At 40.2% G+C, this 17,997-nt stretch overlaps 1 protein-coding gene across 1 annotated transcript in view; it reads left to right on the top strand.

The window, feature by feature from the left end:
* The window catches only part of LOC311089775 (transmembrane protein 255B), a 44,431-nt gene that overhangs the window by 805 nt on the left and 25,629 nt on the right, over positions 1 to 17,997 (top strand). Inside the window, exons 2-3 of the mRNA XM_084124742.1 lie at positions 282 to 424; positions 11,698 to 11,760. Of these exons, the coding sequence (XP_083980868.1) occupies positions 282 to 424; positions 11,698 to 11,760 (206 nt within the window). The remainder of the gene's footprint in view (positions 1 to 281; positions 425 to 11,697; positions 11,761 to 17,997) is intronic.

The following is a 17,997-nucleotide window of genomic DNA, read 5'->3' as shown; positions in this document are numbered from 1 at the left end:
TTTCAAAACAGTTTTACTAGTGGTAGTTCTGAGAGATCATTTAGCTACCAAATATAGTTGGCAGTTGGCAATACGTAAATATATGAAGCCAACAATAAAATATCCAAGAATGTCCCCTGTGCATGGGGCAGAGAATGATTTATTATTTCAACTGAGTTTGTCAGTCAAGAGAGAAAACTTGTATTTTAGCAATTTTAAGTTTATGTTGTTGATTTGCAATCATTGGTAAGATGAGCTAACTTCTAAATTATTTTTCATTTAACTCTCTATCTCTTTGGTAGATGCAGTGAGGATGAGGAGGAGAAAGGCTCAGTGGCTGGTTTCAGGCATGTTAAGTCTGTCTTTGCTCATTGTTGTGATGGGTATCTACATCAGCACACGCACTGAGAGTGTCAGCATCACAGGATACATGTCTGGGATTATCGTAAGTATCAGTCACATTTTGAATCATATTGGGTGTAAATGCAATAAAAAGAAATTATATTTAAATGTTTATAGAACAATGTTTGTTTTTTTGGTTTGAATTTGTTCTATTCTGACTAACCATGAGACCAATTGACATCCTTGAATTTTTTTGTACATACCCTGGGGAACTAGAGATTATTCTGGTCTCAATGAAGATTCCATTCCAAATTCCAGCCATATGAAAATGTACTTATATGTCTCATTCAGTCAAACCATAAGCTGATAAGAAAGTAGACATTTGAAACGGGTTGTCTGTCAAGAAAAACAATAGCAAATTTTGGTTGGAGCAGTCATTCCCCCAGCAACCTAAGCCAAATCCACTGCTCTGACTCTATTTAACTAATAGAAGTCGCCAAAATATACAGAGACCAACCAAAAACCTTCCAAGACAAATTTTCATTAGAAAATCGCACACTACTATGACGCAGGAGTATCCCAGTTTTATCTGAAATAGAATTTATAAATTAAGTTTTGGATAAAATCATTTTGGATCTCACCAGCCCTTTCAAAATCCTTAAATGCACATTGATTTATGATTTAGCCTGTGCTGAAAGATGATATAATTATGGTAATTTCCAAGAAAATTATGTTTTCCAGTAAATGCTATAAATCAAACAAATAGCATTTAATTGTTTTTTGTTGTTGTTGTTGTTGTTGTTTTTTAGCAAATATAGGTTTGTGTAATTTTCTTGATGTGATTATAGGCCCAAACAATAATTCTCCTAATTTGCAGAATTGAGTTTGTTGACAAATAGGAACCTTTTAATTTCCCATTTCATGATTATGAAAATGATCATTTTGTCACTCAGCAGCTTTGATGTGTTATCACGTTAGTGAAATTTCTGTAAAATTTTGTGGTTAAAAAAAGGTCCGTTGTCTTTTGTCAATACTGTAGCAATGTTTGATACACTGCTCACACAGAAGTCACTTTCAAACCAAGCAGCTTTCTGCTGGTCAGGGTAGTGAATCCATGTAACTAACTTGAACCCATTGCGAAATCTGCATGGGAAAAAATTTCCAAACAACGAACATTGAAAACCGTCTTCTTTCTTATCATGGAAAAGATCCACTTCATTCTCCACACCAATCAATCCACCGGAGTTCCCTTTCAAAAGCTACAATCGATGCTAAGCTGCTTAGCGCATTGGGAATGTCTTTAATCGTGACCAGCTGTGAACATTGTGTGTAACACGTCAATAGAATTGACCCGGAGGTATTAATAATCTCGTTCTGTGACTTCATCGGCGCGCACCCGCGACACAAGGCTATAAATAGATGAGACACAGGTGCATCGACAGGTCTTTTGTCTTCAGACCATTCTGTGCATGTGTGCGTCTAAGAACTCTCTCTCTTACCTCTTTATATCTGACTACAGATCTGTGTTAGGAGTCAGTTTTCAACTGGCAGTGTGCAGGAAATTCTTATTTTCTCGTTTTCTCATTTTTCTCTAAAGTCTTTAAAAGAGTTTAAAAAGCAAAAATATTTGTCAACTACAGAGTAAGCATTGTGTTCCTCCATGGTCCCGTCCCATGTCTGAGCTGGATACACACGATTACTGTTTTTCTTGTTTGGGGGAGGAGCACGTGGCTCTTGCTCTGGAGCAGGACGAGTACGAGCATTGTGAGTTGTTCACCGTTAAAATACTGCAAGCTCGCCTTAGCTACTTCCAGACCGCACCCACATTGCCATTGTGGGGCTCCCGCATGGATCTGGCTGACGAGCAAGAGACGGGTCCGTCCCTATCGCTTGCTTAGTCACCAGCTCCACACATTCCCTCGCGACGATGATATATCTCTTGGTTCAACAGACTATGAGCAGCCTACCTCTGAGCGTTCTTCCCACTAAAGTAGGTCTGTCGAAGAATTGCTCGAGGTAGTGACTTGCACGGCGGCCAGGTTACAGCTTGACTGGCCACGCGAACAAGAGACCCCCAAACAATCTAAGCTAGAGAATAGGTTTCTGTCCGGTGGCAGGGGGGAGAGACCAAAACATCAGTCTCTCCCCTTCTTCGAGGACCTCCATGACGGACTATCAAAGTCATGGAGTAAACCATATACTTCTGGTGTCTTTGTGCCCTCGACGTCGACTTTTTCGACTATCGTGGGTGCAAAGTTGCGGGGGTATACAGAGATGCCGCAGGTTGAAGAGACACTCGCGGGCTATCTCTCACACATCGCACCTCCTGGGTCGGCATCTCCATTAAAGATACCTACCCTCCCCTCGAAGCCATGTAGAACAACTTCAGCCCTAGTGGGAAAAGCTTATTAAGCTGCAGGTCAGGCTGGTGCTGCGCTGCACACTATGGCAGTGTTACAGGCGTACCAGGCTGACTTGTTAAAGGACTTGAGTGCAGGCAGTACAATAAATGAGGAAGCATTCTCTGAACTGCGCAGAGCCACAGATCTGTCTCTCTGTGCTACTAAGCAAATGGCCCATGCCATCGGCCGTTCTATGTCAGCGCTGCTTAGCACGGAGAGGCACCTGTGGCTTAATTTAACTGGCATTAAGGATAAAGACCGCGTCTTTCTCCTGGATTCACCAGTTTCACCCTCTGGCCTGTTTGGCGATTTTGTTAACACAGTCGTCTCCAGGTTCAGGTAGGTTAAAAAGCATGAAGAAGCTTTTGTACAGTTCCTTTTCTTCGCCGCACTCAAGGGGAGGGGCCATCGGCCACTCAACCTCTCCCCGGTCCTTCAAAAGTAAACAGGGAGGTTAAGAAGCAGAGTGTGGCGAACTGCGCTCCCCCTCGTAAAGATTGAGGACAGGCTCGCCGCACTCAGCAACTTCCCAGGCCAGACCTCAGGACTATCATCAATAAAAAGAGGAAGTCCTAATGGTCTGGCACCCAGTCTGGTGGGGGTAGCCCCCCGCGGGATGGGGCACGTAAAACATCTTACCACCCCTCCTCGTTACCCCTACAAAACCTCTCTATCTCCGCCGCTTCTGGTGCTTCGGGGGGCAGCGGTTTCCAGCGAAATGTTAGATGTTAACATTCCTGCTGTCATCCAGGACACGGAACATCTAACATCCCCTCAAAAGGAAGTATTAAAATTGATACCACTCTCAGAGAGTCTGGCAGCGTGGAAACTTCTGCCAGGCATTTTTGCGTGGGTATTAAGCACAGTACAAATACGATAAAGAATCCAATTTATTCGTCGTCCTCTGTGTTTCAACGGCATGGTCTCCACTTCCGTGAGACCGCAGCTGATGCACGTACTGTCACAGGAGCTACAAACTCTTCTGATCAAAGAGGCCATAGAACATGTTCCTCTTCCAGAGAGAGAGTCAGGGTATTACAGCAGATACATCCTGGTTCCAAAGAAGGATGGGGGGGGTGCGTCCAATCTTAGATCTTCGAGGCTTAAACCATAAAGTCAAAGCGCTCAAGTTCAAGATGTTAACTTTAAAGAAGGTTGTGTCGCAAATTCAGCACCACGATTGGTTTGTCACGATCGATCTGAAGGATGCATATTTTCACATAGAAATATTGGCACAACACAGGAAGTTCCTGAGGTTCGCTTTCGGGGGCGAAGCATACAAATTTCTGGTTCTTCCATTCGGTCTAGCCTTGTCACCCCGCACATACACAAAATGCATGGATGCAGCACTGGCTCCATTACGACTCCAGGGCATTTGAATTTTGAATTATATTGACGATTGGCTAATACTAGCACAATCGCAAGAGGTGGCGCTTCAACACAGAGACATCGTGTTAGCTCATCTTGTTTCTCTAGGGTTGAGACTCAACGCCAAGTAAAGTGTTCTCCTGCACAGAGAACGATTTATCTCAGGATCGTTTGGGATTCGATCTCGATGCGGGCACAACTGTCTCCCGCTCGAATCGAGACCATCCGGCAGACAATGAGCAAAGTCAGTCTAGGCCAAGATCGCACTGTTCGTCAGTACCAAGAAATGTTAGGTTTCATGGCATCCACAGTGATTCCTCTGGGGCTGTTGCACATGAGACCGTTTCAGTTGTGGCTAAAAGCCAGGGGATTTCATCCAAGGGCTAATCCTCAAAGGCAAATAAAAGTGATGCGCTGCAGGCTCCGTACACTATCCCTGTGGCTCAGATCCCGGTTCCTTGCCTTGGGTCCCTCTCTAGGGGCGCTTTGTCGTCGCAAACTGTTAACGACAGATGCCTCCCTGATGGGCTGGGGAGCGGTCTTAAGTGGTGGTCCAGCTCAAGGGGAATGGGAGGGTCATCAGCTCAATTGGCACATCAACTGCCTTGAGTTGATGGCTGTATTTCTGGCCCTGAAATATTTTCTCCCTCAGTTGAGAGGTTGTCATGTCCTAGTGCGGGTGGACAACACAGCGGCAGTCTCTTACATAAATCACCAGGGAGGTCTGCGCTCACGCAATCTGAAGAGGCAGATTTTTCTCTGGGCCCAGGACAAGTTCCTGTCACTCAGGGCAGTGTACATTCCAGGACATCTGAATGTGAGGGCGGATTTACTGTCCAAACAGAAACTACCGATGGGGGAATGGAAACTCCCAGAAGTAGTGATATAACAGATTTGGACCAGATTTTATGAAGCGGAGGTGGACCTCTTAGCCTCCCATTAGACAGCGCAATTAGACTCCCATTAGACTCCCCTCTATTTCTCTCTGAGTCACCCAGCCCCCCTGGGTCTGGATGCGATGGCACACACATGGCCCAAAATGCACCTGTATTCGTTTCCTCCAGTTTCTCTGCACCCGGGAGGTCTAGCCAGAGTTCGCCAGCAAGGGTCTTGCCTCTTACTGATAGCGCCACGTTGGCCGAACAGACTATGGTTCTCGGAGATAAAGTCTCTCCTTTACGGCTCGCCATGGTTAATTCCGGAGAGGAGGGACCTTCTGTCTCAGGCGGAGGGCGTGATATTCCATCCCAGGCCCGACCTGTGGAACCTTCATGTTTGGCCCCTGATGGGTACCAATTGAGAGACACTGGGCTTTCGCTGGACGTTATTGAGACCATTCTAAGTGCTAGGACCTCCTCCACTATAAAGAGTTAAGCCAGCAAATGGGGTGTCTTTGAAAAGTGGTGTGTTGTACACAATGCTGATCCGGTCAACTGCCAGATTGCTTCAGTTCTGGACTTCCTGCAGGAGAAATTATTAAAAGGCACATGCCCCGCCACCCTCAAGGTTTATGTGGCCGCTCTTTTGGCTTGCCACGCCTTGGTTGACGGGGTGCCACTCGGGAGACATCCTCTGCTCTCTCGTTTCATTTGTGGGGCCAGACGACTGAGGCCTCCCGTAAGAACCAAGATCCCTTCATGGGACTTAGCTATAGACCCCTTTTCAGCTGATAAACATGGTGACGTTTTTTATGGGCGGAGCTTAGTTGGTGGCAGAACGATCCCTCTGGCTGCTTCACTAACGTTAGTTTGCAAGTTTTGTTAGCTTGTTTTTTAATAATGACTGGAGAAAATCCGATTTTATCTTAATGTGCAAGGTCACTTACTGTCCAGGACCGCGATTGTTATTTGCAAAAGTTAATTTTAACGGACATCCCAGACTGGCTGACCCATACACGCTAAGTCAATGGATGGACGATCTGACAGTATTAACGTTAATGCTACCTCCGGTTGAGTGGCCTGATTTCTACACATACCTGATAGAGAAACTGAGCGTAAAGAGAAACTGAGGCCGTATAAATCTTTAGATGCCTATAACTGTACTAAATGGTCACGTACAAGACTTGTGTGGTAGCCTACGATCCGCAGTTCTGCCTAGCCAGCGCCAAGGCCAGACAGAAGACGACAATGTAAAGAGTGACATTACGGTGCAATTTAAATGATGTGAATATTTTCTAGAAATAAAAATTCCAGATACAGCATATTCATTTTTTAACTATGTATTTGATTACCCTTTCTTACCAGGTTCTTCAAAAAGTCTAGTCATAATCAATCAAAACAATGTATACAATCATAGATGATTCACAAATAATCACAATCATTTAGAAAACATTATGCGATAAAATTTCAAATTGGAGCCTGTACTCCGTCGATTCTTGCACCCAACAACACAACAAGATGACATTTAATAACAATAATAATAATTTAACCACCTTATAGTTACTCAACAAAGACCCTCAATACTGGACTGCTTTTGCCCCATTTCCCTGGAGGACGTCATTAGGTTAGTGGGTACAATGAAGCCTTCCCAAAGCTCTGTCGATGTTTGCCTATATCTTTGTTCATGAAATCCATTACATATATTGGCCCGTGTTTGGTTTCAATTATAAATCTTTCTCTTAGTCTGGGCCAGGTCCCTAGGTGTTTTAAACATGCTGTTGTTCAGCCTCTTTTGAAAAAGAGTAATCTCGATGCAGTATCTTTTAACAACTATAGGCCTGTTTCTAGATTGGCTTTTTATTTCTAAAATCCTAGAAAAGGTTGTGGCAATGCAGTTAAATTATGTGTTGGAGGCTCATAATATTTGTGATAAATTCCAGTCTGGCTTTCGTAAAAACCATTCAACTGAAACTGCCCTCCTTAGGGTTTCAAATGACATCTTGATGGCTGCTGATGCAGGAGAGTTTTCTGTGCTGGTTTTGTTAGATCTCAGTGCAGTGTTTGATACTGTTGATCACTGCACTCTGATTGACAGATTGAGCTATGTAGTGGGCATTTCTGGATCTGCTCTGGATTGGTTTACCTCCTATCTTTCTGACAGGAGTTTTTCAGTGTCCACTCTTTCATGTCAGATTCTGTTCCTTTGTCCTGTGGTGTGCCGCAAGGTTCTGTGCTTGGCCCCCTGCTGTTCAGTCTGTACATGCGTCCCCTTGGAAAGTTTATAAGTAGTTTTAAAACAGTATCTTATCATTGTTATGCATATGACATCCAGTTATTTATTTTATTTAGTCCAGATAGACTAGACAAACTGTCCCTTCTGCTGAACTGTTTAGTCTCCTTTAATAAATGGATGGCTTAGAACTTTCTGCAACTTAATACGGATAAAACAGAGGTGATGATTTTTGCCCCAGACAACATTACCCCTAAGATAAGGCAGGCCCTTGGGGGTCTATCATCCTCTGACCGCAGTGACATAAGAGATCTGGGTGTCATTTTTGACAGATCGATGTGTTTTAACAGTTGTGTTAAGTCTGTGGTTCGCACCTGTTTTTTCCATCTCAGGAACAGAGATTAGATCAGGAATCTAAGATTAGATCTATGGTTTCTAAAAAAGAGATGGAGATGCTTGTTCATGCCTTTATTTCTACACGGTTGGACTATTGCAATGTGCTGTTCACATGTTTGAATAAATCTTCTATAGATCGACTGCAAGTTGTACAAAATGCAGCTGCTAGGATTTTGACTAGGACCAGCAGGAGGTCACACATTACTCCTGGGCTGAAGGCCCTTCATGGGCTTCCTGTTGGTTTTAGAGTACATTTTAAAATGTTGGTCATTACTTTCAGAGCCTTGCATGGTCAAGCACCCTCTTACGTCCAGGATCTATTACATATGCATACTCCATGTTGGTCTCTGAGGTCTTCAGGCCAAGATCTTTTAACTGTTCCCAGAACACGCCTTAAGACAAGAGGTGACTTTTTGTGCTTTTTGTGTTGTGGCTCCAAAGCTCTGGAACTCACTCTGAGAACTATGAGTTCTGTGAAATCTTTTAAAAAACACTTAAAGACTTTTTGGACAAGCTTTTAACTAACAATTTGATTTGTTTGTTATTGAATTTTTATGAAATCTGATGGTAGTACAGTTGTGGAGTTGTACTAGGTTTGTACTTGTACAGTTGTTATTTTATTTTGTTTATTTTTATTACTGTGCAGCACTTTGTGATCCTTCCTTGTCTGTGAAAGGTGCTATACAAATAAACTTTACTTACTTACTTACTAATTATGTAGCCGAATCAGTGCTGGTTTGTATTGGCCGCCTCCAGTTTTTCCTTTGTTTTGCCACCAGCTAACGCTGTTATGTAACTGTGACGTCAGCTCTAAATTGGTCTATAGTCCTCGAGGGTCTGGTTGAGACCCCCTTTGAACCTCTAGAATCAGCGTCTGACAAACTTCTGACCCTAAAAATGTTTTTTCTTATGGCTATATCTTCTTAAAAAAGATTTGGGGACATGCAGGCTCAGTCGATCTTGCCATCCTGCTTAGATTTGGATGTTCATTCCAGTCTGGGCTCTCACGTCATTGAGTCGACATCACAAGCTAACGCCTGAGGCCTTCTTGCTTTCTTGTGAGCACACCTATACAATCGTTAAGGGTCCGTGAGTATTCTCGTCATGGCTGGACTGGCCATTGGGCATACCGGGCATTTTCCCGGTGGGCCGACGTGCTTTTCGGGCCGATACATCTCATACTCATATACATAATTTATTTTTTATTTTTTTTAACGGCCCATAAAATTTGTACATCGGGGCCCATTCGTTTGGTTTTGTTTTGCTTAATTGGCGGCGCTGGGTTTGTGCCGGTGTAATGCATTGGTCCAAAAAAGTCAGTGTTAGTTTTTTTTTTTTCTGACAGACCAGCCCATGAAACACGTAGATCAGCGGCCCATTGGTTCTTTTCTTGATTGACACTGGGCTGGCCCAATCACAACTTTAAACGAGTGAGCGAGCGTGCAGCAGTGTCAGTGTGTATCTGTCAAAATAGTCAGCGAGATGGAGAAGAAACGCAAGGAATGTGCAGAGAAATAGCGTGAAAAAATAGAACCAGGCCCTTAAAGCAGACGCTTTATGTGTCAAAATATATGTTTTCTGCCCTTCATCAGCTCCTGTGATGATGATGATAGTGATGAGGATCAGGAGAGAGATGAGAGAGTGTAGAGCTGCGGTAAGCAGAACTACTTTCAAAACAATTAGGCAATGTCATGAGTGTAGGAACCCATAACCCAGTTACAGATTATTTCCACATCTGCATAGTTGACGATTACCGCAATTCACTAGAAATCTAATGAGAGGCGTTTGTAAACCATGTTTTCCACCAAAATAAAAGCTTGATGCAGTTTGCGTCAAAATAAAAGATCATGTGCTTATCTCTTTCAAGTATAGAAATTGGTACAAAACTAATTATGAAAGTTTCCTTTATTTTTTAGTGCATTTGTTTTACAAAATATGGCAATTACTGTCATTGGATTAATATTATAACTATTATTATGTAGTAGGTGTAATATAAATAGACACTGTAACTAAAAGTGGTTTGAATTTTTCTTTGTTTAATTTGCACACTGAATATGGGTTGGAGCTTTTAATTTTGAACTCTCAAAGTGCACCAGATTGATGAATTTAACATTAAAATGCACAAAAATTTCTCACGGGGGGGCATGTCCCTGAACCCCCCTAGAAGGACCAAGGTCCACCCACCACAGTTTTAACAAAAATCCTGTAAGAAAAACTTGTATTGCTATGCTAATGCAGATTATAGCTTGTTTTAGGATTCACCACTGTGAAGTATAGTTCAACTGTATTAATAAATGTCAAATTTTTACTTATTTCATCTGTTAACTCTCACTCGTTCCTATACTCACTCATTACATGGCATTAGTGGTTTTAATGAATAGGAGTTGGTATGCATATAATTAAGGGCGTGCAAAGATGGGTGGTGTTTATGATCATAGTGGGCCGGTCTGGGCCAAAATGCCCGGGCCGATTTTTTGTCCCAGTCCAGCCCTGATTCTCGTTCCCAATGCGCTAAGCAGCGCAGCATCGATTTTAGCTTTTGAAAGGGAACGTTCCGGGTTACTTGACTGTAACCCTGTTCCCTGAAAAAGCGGAACGAGATGCTGCGCGTCATTGCCGTGCTGAAGATGTCCCAGGACTGCTCTTCAGACAAAATATCCTGTCGATCCACCTGTGGCTCATCTATTTATAGCCTTGTGTCGCGGGTGCACGCTGATGACGTCACGGACTGAGACTATTAATACATCCAGGTCAATTCTATTGACGTGTTACACACAATATTCACAACTGGTCACGATTAAAGACGTTCCCAATGCGCTAAGCAGTGCAGCATCTCGTTCCGCTTTTTCAGGGAACAGGGTTACAGTCAAGTAACCCGGAACATTACACAGGGTTCAGTACTCAGATCATCATCTCTTTCTACTATCATTCTTATGCAAATGACACTCAGGCCCATCATATAAAGCTGAATTTACCAAAAACCCTGTTATTGTTCATTTCATCAAGAACCATAATAATTAAGACTTTATCATTTCAATCAGAATCAGGTTGAAAACAGGTTCCTAGCATACAGGGCAGTCAATGGTCAAGCACCATCCAACATCTGTAGTCCTATTATGACACCTATAGGACTATAGCTAGGGTTGCCAACTGTCACATTTAATACATTATCAACTAAATAATAAATATAATAATAATAATAATAAATATGAAATGCTTTTTGTTTGTTTTTTGGGCCTTTTGTACAGTATTTTTTCCATGTACCCCTCAATTCACTAACAATACCTGTTGGATAGGTTCCCACAGAGATTGTCCATGAATTGATACACATATATATACTACTTTTGCATCCTTTTTATCTAACTATAAATTATTCAGAATGTCTCCTTTTGTGGCGAATGGATTTAGGAAAACGTGAAAATAAGAACAGAATTTCTCCCCATTTTTGTGAACTAATCCTTGAAGTGTAGACCCTAATAATACCCGAATTTGCATTTGCCTCATTAATAAATTGCATTAGTGACTTCATCTGTGAGCTCAAGGCTGTTCAGACATTATAAACAAGGGGCTTCTTGTTGATACAATGTCAAATATTATCAATGGGTTCACAGCAGGAAAAAGAAGATCATAAGGTCAGTCTGACAGTGAGAAGTAAACCGCATACTGTGTTGCCAAAACATCTCTTTTCCATCTGTGAACTTGGATGGTCTGTGAAACTCCAGCAGATACCCTACTGGAGACCTGGGTTATGAGTATAGCTGAAGTATGTCAGCTCTCATAAGCTCACGGTCATGAAGTTTTGCATGCAAAGTGATTGGATCTTCCAGTTAGTTATTAGCAAGATGTTGAGGAAAGATTATATGTTCCACAATAGGATGTAATCTCATGAATGCTGAAATATTTATGTATTTCAGACTTTCCCTCATATTTTCTTGTCATATAAGCTTGATAAACCCATAGAATGAATGACATAAATCATTAGCTTGAAATGAATTGAAACCATGATAATGATTCCCAGTGCTCGTATGGTCATGCTTATGTTCTTGCATCATTTGCATCATTTGTTTCTGTTTTTACATTTATGTCTGTCTGCTGATTGCAGTTGGCGTTTGGATCCTTCTTGGGAGTTCTTGGACTATGCCTGGAGGAAAACCGCAAACAGCTGGTAGATATCCCATGTATCCATCATCAGCTTGGGTTTTGTCTTCCTGTTTTATGATCCTGCTCAGCTTGCTACCTCGTCATCCTGCAATGGTCCTTTTAGTTATGCTTCACAAAATATGTACCATCTTTTATTGTCCTTTTTCTTCACGGTGGTTATGGAAACATTCTAATCTAACGCTTCCAACGTGAAAATGTGTGAAGCACAAACATTTAAAAACACAAGATATCAGTTTTTTACCACAGTGCTTCTGAATGCTTGATTCTGGTTGAATGTTTAAAATGTTGATACATTTCTTGTGACTGAATGACCACATTAAGGCTTTGCCACACTAATATCTTTTTCTCTCCGTTTTGGATTTTTTGTCCTGCGAAAACTGAGCTTTTTGAAAACGCTTTGAAAATGTACTCGTAATTGCTGTCCTGCGGCAAAACATGAGAGTAGTTGTGTTTTAGACCAAACATGTAATGGTGAGTGTGTGCGACCTGGACTCATCAGTGAATGGTGAGATATTTTGCTAAAGAAATTATTCTGCCAGAAGAATAGCATGAGAACTTTATTATATATGTTCTGACTGCATCATCTCAGTGAGCTTTTATGAGGTTTTACGCATGCGCAGAAAGGTGAATTGAACTTTTTCCGACGTTTCAGTGAGGATGAATTTATAAACTTTTATAAAGTTCCATATCACTTGACCACATTCTTCACGATAGGGTCAAATGTTTATAATAAATGAAACTTCAAAACCCATAAACTTAAGTATGCAAAATAATGAGAAAGTCAGACATTTTCATCAAACATACAGATCTGGTTTGTGGTGGGAATTTGAGTTTTATTGTCTTTACACTGAGCTAAAGATATTTTCACATATCACATCATAACCCTACTCCTAAACCTAACCCCCACACAAACCTTTCTGAATCTTTACATTTTTAAGCTTAATTAAGCAAATTTCCTTATTGGGATTGTTGATTTCTTCCAGTAATTGTTGGTGGTGTCAGGTTAAGTCCAATTACTGGGTGAATTAGTGATGTAACATTAAGTAGAAAAGTAAATCACTATACAGTGACAATTGCACGTGTAGTAAATGTGGTATAGAGTATGAGTGGAATTACTGGCATTTAGAATTTTTCAATGATTCATTGATCCTTAAATATTACACTGAAGCATATTCGTTGTCATTGATATCTACCTTGACAGATTAATGGATAGTAGTATAGTGCAGGTAAATCTCTTTAACTAGAGTGTTAGTGTTCATAAGTCAAAAGTTAAACTCTATCAACAGTATATTTGACATGCTGTACCAGATTAAATTATTTTGGTTATAAATGCACTGAAAATTTTAGTTATAGAGAGTACACATCTTTGTACACTTAAGCATACTTTTAAAAACAGTACTTATGAAAATACTGAATACTGATACTTTCTACTGAAATTTGTGTCAATGCGTAAGCAATAAGGTACGAGAGGCTGTGCTGTATCGTGAATAAGTAACGGCTGAAGGGCTTTGTTAGTCACGACGCGGAGTGCCTGCAACCACTTCAGCCGTTACTTATTCACGATACAGCACTTGTCTCGAGTACCTTATTGCTTTTATAAAACGGTTACCAAACAATACAACTATTAAAGCCGAAAAACATGTATCTATGCAACTTTCATGAAGTAAAATCACTAAAAGCCTCCTATCCCTTCCGCTGGAAAAAATAGTCTCTGACCGTAAACGGCAACAAAAGTTACATACATTATTTCGCCTTATGAGTGAGTCAGTCAGTAGAGAAGACTTTTACATTGAAAGGAATCAAACTTGTGAACACGGAGAAGGAAGACGCAACTGACAGATGACTATTGGTACGGAAAACACCCTTAACTGTTAAAAGGACAAGATATCCCAGCGGACATTCAAACTGATTTTTTCTTTTTATTATGAATATGACTGACCTGAAGGAAAATGCTATATCTACTGTAAATGCAGGTACACTCGCTTACTCGATCTCTCACAATATAGCTTCAATGAACAATATAAATGAGATCAAACGTGTTTAAGTTACTAAGAGTGGTTGCTAGGGGTGTTGTGTAGTGATACATAGAACAGTTGGGTGAAGCGGTCATAGCCATGTTTTGTCGTGAATAAAGCACAGCTATTGACCAATCAGAATCAAGGATTGGAACTAACCATTTTATAAATTTAAATAAAGACTATTTGTAATTACTACGGTGGCCGAGAGAGCTCAACGCGCTGCAACTGAAGAAAACACATGCAAATTGAAAAACACCCGCAAATTAAGAAAACATCTTCATCAGTTTCACAACACATGTGTGCTCCAAATATTCACAAAACAACCAAATACAGAAACGTGCTGCAAATAGCACAGACCATAACGGAAATGTTTCCAGGGGACCCCAATAAGTGATGAACCCGGCTGGGACGTGCTTCAAATGTGTCAATCATGCGTTAACATGAACCAACAAAGGAGCACTGAATCAAGGGAACTTGAGGCACTGGCTGCGTTTCAGTCCAAAATTGTCATGCCCTTCACTCGCTAACTTCCATCCGTCTCGTTCACTCGGATATACGTCATTGCTTACGTTACACGAGTGCCCACTACTGGCGGAAACTGCAATGGGCTGAATACGCTCTATGCACGAATGGTGCTGACAAATTTCTGGTAGAATCTCAACCAGCGTCTTTACTTCCGCATAGTGCGTTCTATAGCGAAGTCTACTAGCGGCAAAACTTTCATAAAATTCATTTTCTCAGAAACAGAGACAATGATTTTAGAAACCGATTCGCTTTCTTACTCTTAGGTGTGACAGCTAACTGCCTCACAATATTGTTAACATCATTCACGTTAACCGCTGGAAGTTCTTGTAAACAGCGAGTATAATTTGCCATTATCTCCACCGAATGCAAAAACACCTTCCGACGCAGCACCGGATGTAAATGGGCGGGCTGAGACAAAACACGGAAGCGATCGCGTAGAGCCTAACGTCCTAAGCCCTTGATCACTATGAGTTGGAGTTTTCAACTATGGAGTTGATTTATTATTTAAAAAAATATTTTCCCTTTAAGAATTTGTTTAATGCAGCATCCAAATGTATATAGGTGTGTTTGGGTTGTTTTAAATATTTTTTTTTAAATTAAATTAACTAAATGTTTGTTGTGGTGGTGATTAGACGAGATCTGTGGTGACGTCACAATCGTACTGCATTGTGGGAAATATAGGTGCCTGAAGTGTACATGTGAAGTAGACTCGCTCCCTCGGTCAAAATCGAGGGGTCGAGGGTCTGTCCATATAAACTTCCCTCGTCCACTTCACAAAGTAGAACGCACTTCAGAATGGCGGCAGGGATTCCCCCGAGGGGAAGTGCTTTGGGAAGTTCGCAAGTGTATGTCTAAAAGTGGACTGGAACGCAGCCACTGACAAACAAGGAGAACTAATTAGACCACAGCTGAACTAGATGAATAATCAAATGAGTAGTAACTATGGAGACATATTAATGAACTAACTCAGGTGGGGAGGCTGTAAAAATAGAAATTATAGACAAAACAAAGTCAAAACACAATGGAACAGTGACAATTAGTATAAAAAGAAAATACATTTTTTGGAGGGTTTCATTCAGAAATTGGCAGATTTTTTTTCAGCTTTATTTTTTGTTAAAGTGAAATTCATTCTCTTACTTAAATTATCCAAACATGTGTATTGTTTGTGCAGTAAAGTTGTTTAAATGTTCCCTTTACCAGCAGAATGAATTTATTTATGCATCATTCATGGTCCATAGACTTCCATTGTACAGTAAGTGCATAATTGTGCGTGTTTTTGTTTGTTTTTACAAAATGATGGACACAAGTATATTTCTGTGGTAATCAGCAACATTTCAGAGGTGCTGTTGATAGAGCATAACCAGAAGACAATGGGTTCATTTAATGATTCACAGATGTATGTTTTGCTATGTAACGGTCCATTTTATACTTGACCAAAATACTTTTGCGTTCATTAACGGAAAACAACTTTCTTTAGTACGTAAATTATGTTCAGGCAAAGTGTTCAAAGCCAGCAGACCACACACATTTTAATGGCCATGGTACAGCCCAGAACATTGTATCTTTGTATTGGTTTTCTTTAGGTTATTTATTCTGCTATTGTAATTCTTAACAGAACTTTTAAATGACGGTGAACTGGAACAGATACATGTCCAAGCCACAGTTTTTGCTCCAGATTGGTGTTCCAGGGGAATTGGGCACCCTTTATTTATGTCTGTGCCTCTTGTACTTTTTTAATTGGCAGAACCACTTCCTCTAATATTTGCTGGGTCACTATAGTGTACACACAGCATGAGCTGATTTCCTGCCCAGTGTTTATGGGACTGGTGTCAGTCCGTCTATACTCAGCTCCAGCATACATTCTACATCAGTGGTTCTCAACTGGTTTGGCCATGGGACCCACATTTTCCCATGGTCATCAAGCCGTGACCCACTTTGATATATATGATATATATTTGTTTTAAAAAAACAAGCAACACATTCAGTTGTGCATTACAAGAATCATGTAAATGCTAGCATATTTTCTATTTAAAAATGGCAATATTTCATTTTAAAAAGTTGAGTAGTTTGCATTACTGGATATAGAGGTCGGTTGTTGAATATTTCTATCAAAAAACATTTGTCAAATATTAAATGTTTAGCTATTACATCTTACCAACCACGCACTTTTTCACTGCTAAAACTAAAGAGTCATGTTGGAATTCGCACTATTTTTTTGATTCCAGAATCGATATTAATTCAAATTCAATTGCTTTATTTTTGTCCTTGCTTGACAGAAGTTAGCCATTTTCGTTCCAACAGAGGATGAAATGTGTCGTTATCTATGAGTGTTGAGTGACGTAATATCCCAAGTGGACGTGTGGAAGAGATGTGAGACTGAAAGCACTGAAAAGCCCTCGCACTGCTCATATGCTGAGAGAGAGATAAGACGATAGAGCTGCACGATTAATCTTTAAAAGACTGTGATCTCCATTCAAACACCCACACAATCTTTCAATTCGTCTGTCTATTAAACTTTGACAAAATCATATCGCAGCATTCAAAGCTGTGAGTTGTCATGAAACAGCTTCACAACCAGTCTTTTCAACCTTATAGTATCAATATTTCTGTGATGCAATTGTTAAAATTATCATAGAAGTACTTGGATAAAAGTTTAAAGTTCAAATATGAACACTGATGTCTACGATAGCGATCAAAATCAGCTTTTGATAGAAACTTGGTGCTTAAAATAACGCATTTATCGATTACATTGTTTTGTGACAAGCGACTGTTAAAAAAAGTATTTGTTATTGAATCATTTATTCAAGAGATTGTAGTATTGTATGATGCTTCTGAAATAAAAGTCAGAAAGATCTGATGATTTGTTTTTGTAAATATGACTCTGTATAAGTGTATGATTTAACTTTTCCCGATGGTCTAGTGTTAAAAAATTGCAATATATTGCAATATCGAATCGCAATTCTTAAAAAAATCGCAATACATATCATATCGTGATAGTATCAAATCGGGAGATAGGTGTATCATCCCAGCCCTATACTGTTCACGTGACGCAGGAGCCTTAGTTTTATGCAAATTCATGATTGAATAATGTCTTGTGTGAAAAGGGATTGGGCTTTTGCTGTCTGGTCAGATTTAAGATGACATAACTGTCTGTGTCTTCCCTGACAACATTCTCAGAGCACTTCATTTCTGTCTATCTGTAGAGAAGGAACCATATTATCATATAGAACCATGTAGTAGTTATGTAGAATACAATATTATCAGAAACACATCATAATCTGTGTGTATTCATTTTTACCAACAAATAACTATACATACACAGATTTGAAAAGGTAGATTTCAAGGGCTCAATTTTTTGCTCATTGAATTCCAACCAGGGAATATTATTTTCAGGCACAATGTTCAAAAAGGTAATATTAGCCAAGTAATAAGATAATAGTAGAGACATTATTTTTGACGAGAACATAGATGGTGTGAGGTCTAAAAAAGCTAATGTGCCACAGCTACAACATTTATTGTGTTTCTGAGCTTTGTTTACATGTGCTACGTTGAGTTACGAATCTGGCTTTATAATTTCATGGCACCAATAAACAATGATTTCACCTTTAATTGAATACAACTCACTATAAAATATTCTTTTATAGTTGCTGATAAAATGTGATATATTAGATAATCACTACTTAAACTTTGTTTTCCAT

This window comes from Abramis brama (genome assembly GCF_963993115.1).
Source record: "Abramis brama genome assembly, chromosome: 9".
Classification (NCBI taxonomy): domain Eukaryota; kingdom Metazoa; phylum Chordata; class Actinopteri; order Cypriniformes; family Leuciscidae; genus Abramis; species Abramis brama.
The sequence above is the reverse complement of the archived record's forward strand: the minus strand, read 5'-3'. Positions and strand labels throughout refer to the sequence as shown.